The sequence below is a fragment of the Marmota marmota genome, unplaced genomic scaffold, assembly GCF_001458135.2.
Source record: "Marmota marmota marmota unplaced genomic scaffold, marMar, whole genome shotgun sequence".
In the NCBI taxonomy this organism is placed as follows: domain Eukaryota; kingdom Metazoa; phylum Chordata; class Mammalia; order Rodentia; family Sciuridae; genus Marmota; species Marmota marmota.
Window position 1 is genome coordinate 6864791 of NW_026000026.1, and position 2915 is coordinate 6867705.

Here is a 2915-nt window from a genome sequence, read left to right on the forward strand (position 1 = left end):
GCTTCTGGCCTCATCCAAGAGAAACTGTCCCCCAGCACTGCCACCTGCCGCCCACACTGGGAAATGCAGCCTTCCTGTGTCCAGCCCTGGCGCAGCCACCCACCAACTGGTCTTGACAAGTGCTCTCGCCTTTGAGCCTCAGTTTCCTGATCTGCACAGTGGGCCCTGAAATACCAATCTTCCAGCAATGACAGGAGGGCGCAATAAGACAATGAGTTGTGTTTAAGAGGCTGACACGGATGACAGCTCACAAAACGGTGAGAGAGACCTAAAAGAAGTGTCATCCCCGCAGCCAGGGAAATGCCACAAAAGCGAGAGGCCCCTTTCCCACGTCAGACTGGAAGGACTTAACTTGCTAACGGCATGTTGACAAGGTTGTGACAAAAATCAAATCGAAACAATAAGCCACCAGCCTCTGCCCATCAGATTGGCAAACCAACAACCTCAGTGAAGAAGCTGGATGCACGTGACTGGTTCCGCGGGCAAGTGGGGCGCTAAGGAGACCTCGGTAGACAGAGAGGAAAGGCCTGAGTGAACAGGCCAGAGGGTGGCGCACGCCTGTGACCCCAGTGGACGGGAGGCTGAGGCAGGAGGATCGCAAGTTCAAAGCCAGCCTCAGCAGCTTTGCGAGGCCCTGAGCAACTCAGTGAGTCGCTGTCTCTAAATAAAATACAAAAAGGGGCTGGGATGTGGCTCGGTGGTCCAGTGCCCTGGGTTCAATCCCCGGTAGCAAAAAAAGAAAACAATAAAAATAATTCACGGCTCTGTGTGTGTGTGTGTGCGTGTGCGTGTGCGTGTGCGTGGGGGTGGGCACCTGTGTGGAGAGGCGCTGCAGGGCTGCTCCCGGGGAGTCCTGGTGCTGACCTCTGAGGAGGGCTGGAGCAGGTGGGGATGGGAGAAAGTGGGGGACCCTTACTGCTCCCTCAGATCATTCTGCGTGGCTTGAGTTTCGATACCAAACATGAACTACTTGCAAATGTCTTAAAAAGCAACTTAAAACAAGAGAAAGAACACACGAACACTCCCAGGCCCACTCCAGAGTGCTGAGCTAGAGTTCCCACCAGGGGCCCACCTGGCCCAAGCCCCGCGGGGGTCCCCACCCCACAGTGGGGACCTCCCCGCCCCCGAGGACATTGCACCCTCCTCCTGTGTGGCCCCTGTGTTCAGACCTCTGACTCCTTCTGCCTGCCCACCACCCACAGGGACCCCCGGGTGCTCACCCACTGACAGGGAGCCTCGCGCCAGCTTGGGGAGCATCAGGTCCAGCTGGCGGAAGGTGTGGTAGACGTCGGCCGAGTGGGCTCTGTCCTGGGCCTGGCTCTCCTGGGTGTGTGGGGACGCCTCCACTCCATACAGGGTCAGGTAGCCGGCTCTGGGGCGACAGAAGCAGGTCAGGGTCCTAGGGGACACACACACGGCCTCGCCCCCTGGTGGCCTCTAAATTGTCTTCACTCCTTCCCCTCAAGGAGCTCCTGGTCTTCCTCCTGTGTGCCAGGGCATGTTCCTGACCCAGATCCGACTTTAAGAACAGACCAGAGCCCTGTCCCGTGGACTCCCGCTACGGTGTGGGGACAGAGGAAGCAGGAAGGCAGTGGAAACACCATGTGCGCCAGCTCCATGGTGCGTGTCTGCAGCCCCAGTGACTCAGGAGGCTGAGGCAGGAGGCTCGAAAGTTCAAGGCCAGCCTCGGCAATTTGGCGAGGCCGTGTCTCAAAGCAAAAAGGGTTGGGGATGCAGCTCATGGTGAAGTGCCTGGGCACACACTCACCACCCCAAGAGAAAACTGAACAGGCAAAGAGCAGCATGAGGTAAACGGATGGCAGGCAGACACAGGCAGACTCAGGCGGGCAGCAGCAGGGGCGCCTGTGGGGCGGCTCCCAGTGGAGCTGAGGGATAAGAAGGAACCTGCTTCGGGGCAGACCTGGGGCAGACCTGGGGCAGACCTGGGGCAGACCTGGGGCAGACCTGGGGCAGACCTGGGGCAGACCCAGGGCAGACTTCTTGGGCAGCAAGGGCCAGAAGTGATGAAGCAGTAAGGAGGCTGGGGTGGGGGAGGCGAGGGGTGAGATGGGGCACCAGTGGGGACAGGAGAAACCATCCCAGGAGGGGGTCGGGGCAGGCTTCCTGGAGAAGGGGCCAGGGGAGGCGAGGTGTCAGGCAGAGGGCGCAGCCTGGGCCAAGGCCAGGGGCTGAGGGGCAGCGGAGGCCTGCCCAGAGCTGCTGGGTATCTCTGGCAGGCACCGGAGCTAGGGACGGGGCCTGGGAGGTGTCCAGGGGTCTTGCCAGGCAGAGGGGACATGGAATGGGAGAAGCCCATGCTGGAGCTGAGGGACCTTGGGAGGTCTGAGCTCAACCAGGCTCAGCCAGGTGTGCAAAAGGACCAGGCCGGGAGCCGACGTGCTCAGGTGTGCGAGCAGCAACGCACCACCTGTGGGGCCACCTCAGGGGAAATGCCCCCCCAAGCCCTTTCCAGTGCCCCAGGCGCCCGGTGCCAGCCCCAGGCCCTGGCCTCAGTCCTGGGAGGGAAACCGCAGGTTTTCACTTTTTCCCCATGAGAAGGGCTGCGGCCGTGGCAGAGAGCCACCACTGAGGTCCCAACCTCCTGTCCCTCGCTCCCCTACCCCCTGACCCCATCCCCTAGATCTCCCAGGACAGAGGTCCTCCCAGCTGGGGACAGGGGTAGCAGGCATGCGGGAAGGGGGGCTGACAGGGACCACTCTGTCCCTCACTAGCACAGCACAGGCCCAGGGTGGCCCCGACACGTTGGTGGGTGGGTGGAGGAGCGCATGGTGGGTGGGCAGACGGACAGAAGAACAGGGTCAGAACAGAACCCTGAGAGCCCCGACCATGAGAGAATGACGGGTCACCACAATTAGGAGCCGAGCCACCAACCCCCATTCCACCCCCACCCCTGC

At 61.3% G+C, this 2915-nt stretch overlaps 1 protein-coding gene across 1 annotated transcript in view; it reads right to left on the reverse strand.

The window, feature by feature from the left end:
- Ptgis (prostaglandin I2 synthase) overlaps window positions 1-2915 on the reverse strand; it is a 29748-nt gene that overhangs the window by 16451 nt on the left and 10382 nt on the right. Inside the window, exon 5 of the mRNA XM_048811938.1 lies at window positions 1001-1372. Coding sequence (XP_048667895.1) covers window positions 1001-1372 — 372 coding nt within the window. The remainder of the gene's footprint in view (window positions 1-1000; window positions 1373-2915) is intronic.